Source organism: Polistes canadensis, unplaced genomic scaffold (assembly GCF_001313835.1).
Source record: "Polistes canadensis isolate GaletaPanama2010 unplaced genomic scaffold, ASM131383v1 scaffold_38, whole genome shotgun sequence".
Classification (NCBI taxonomy): domain Eukaryota; kingdom Metazoa; phylum Arthropoda; class Insecta; order Hymenoptera; family Vespidae; genus Polistes; species Polistes canadensis.
Window position 1 is genome coordinate 992,394 of NW_014569585.1, and position 1,246 is coordinate 993,639.

Below are 1,246 nucleotides of genomic sequence, written 5' to 3' on the forward strand. Positions count from 1 at the left end.
AACATAAGAGTGTGCAAGGTGTAGGAAAAATATATAATATGCACGCATGGTACCGTTGCATTTCCGGTAGAAAGAGGAAACTTGTCCTGGACCTAGGGTGTTGGAGTACTTAAGAAAGGTATGAAGAAGGGTGGAGGGAAATGGGTGGGGGGAGGGAAACGAATGCGAAGGTCGAAGGTCGAAGGTGTGGTAGGTGAGAGGTGTATTACAAAGAGTAAAAGAGAGAGAAATAGTGGGAAGGCGCGCACGAATAAGGACGAGAGTGGTGGGGGATGCGCGCGCAGCTATCGAACACGCTGCCGAGTCGCATGGTTTACCAGCTTCAGTAACTGCGTAACCTTCCAACGTGTAGGGTTTGTTATTTTTTCCTTCGGAAAGGAATTCGATAATCTTGTACATTGTTGACACTCGTTTACCGTACTGTTAGTTTTTAAAATAAGACTGATATTATCTAATAACACGGTATTTAAAGATAAATCGTTCGCACGGGAATATAATAGTGTATTAGTGAAAGATGAATTATTTCGCTTGATCTTCACTTCCCGCGCTTTTTTTTCCTGTGACTACAAGGGGGTTAATTGTATAAGCGAATAAAAAATAATAACAACATGGATAAGATTAATAATTATTTATTTTTATTCATGATAACGTTTTCGTCGATATTTTGCGAACCGAACGATGCGACCGTTACGCGTATCGCGATATTGAAGTGTTGTCCATACGGTCAGGAATTAATAGTAACGGTCGAGAATGGCGTTAGTAAGGTTAGCAACAATTGTGAGAAAAGTACGACAGAATGGAAACCTAAGATCTATTCGCCGTCTTTACAACAGTTTAATGAACCGTTAGACAGTTGGAATGTCTTGGAGGGTAGGAGACCCGAATGTCGAGAAGATTCTGTTTTAACTAGTATAGCTTCGAGACCCTCTCTACCTTTTATTTATCTCGAAGATGGCTTTGCCATTGTCAATGGAAATGTCGAAGAACCGATCGCACCTTCCGATTATTGTGCCGATCCAAATGCTATCCAGGTTTGCGTTAAAAAAACTCCGGAAGGTAATCATGCTGCTGCTACCATGAAACCAAAGATTAGACGCTGTTGTGGAAAATCTGCAATTTTTCATGAAGAAAAGTTCGTATTACTTTTGTGTATTCCTTTCTTTATATTGTATTTTTAATTATAAATATTTTCAATTTTGTAACCGATATAATGTTTGAAATATAGTATATATATATATATATATAT

At 38.7% G+C, this 1,246-nt stretch overlaps 1 protein-coding gene across 1 annotated transcript in view; it reads left to right on the forward strand.

The window, feature by feature from the left end:
• Positions 1-344: 344 nt before the first annotated feature.
• The window catches only part of LOC106784620 (probable G-protein coupled receptor Mth-like 1), a gene marked incomplete at its 3' end in the record, with an annotated part of 7,004 nt that continues 6,102 nt past the window's right edge, over positions 345-1,246 (forward strand). The window contains exon 1 of the mRNA XM_014744369.1: positions 345-1,132. Within this exon, the coding sequence (XP_014599855.1) occupies positions 609-1,132 (524 nt within the window). The remainder of the gene's footprint in view (positions 1,133-1,246) is intronic.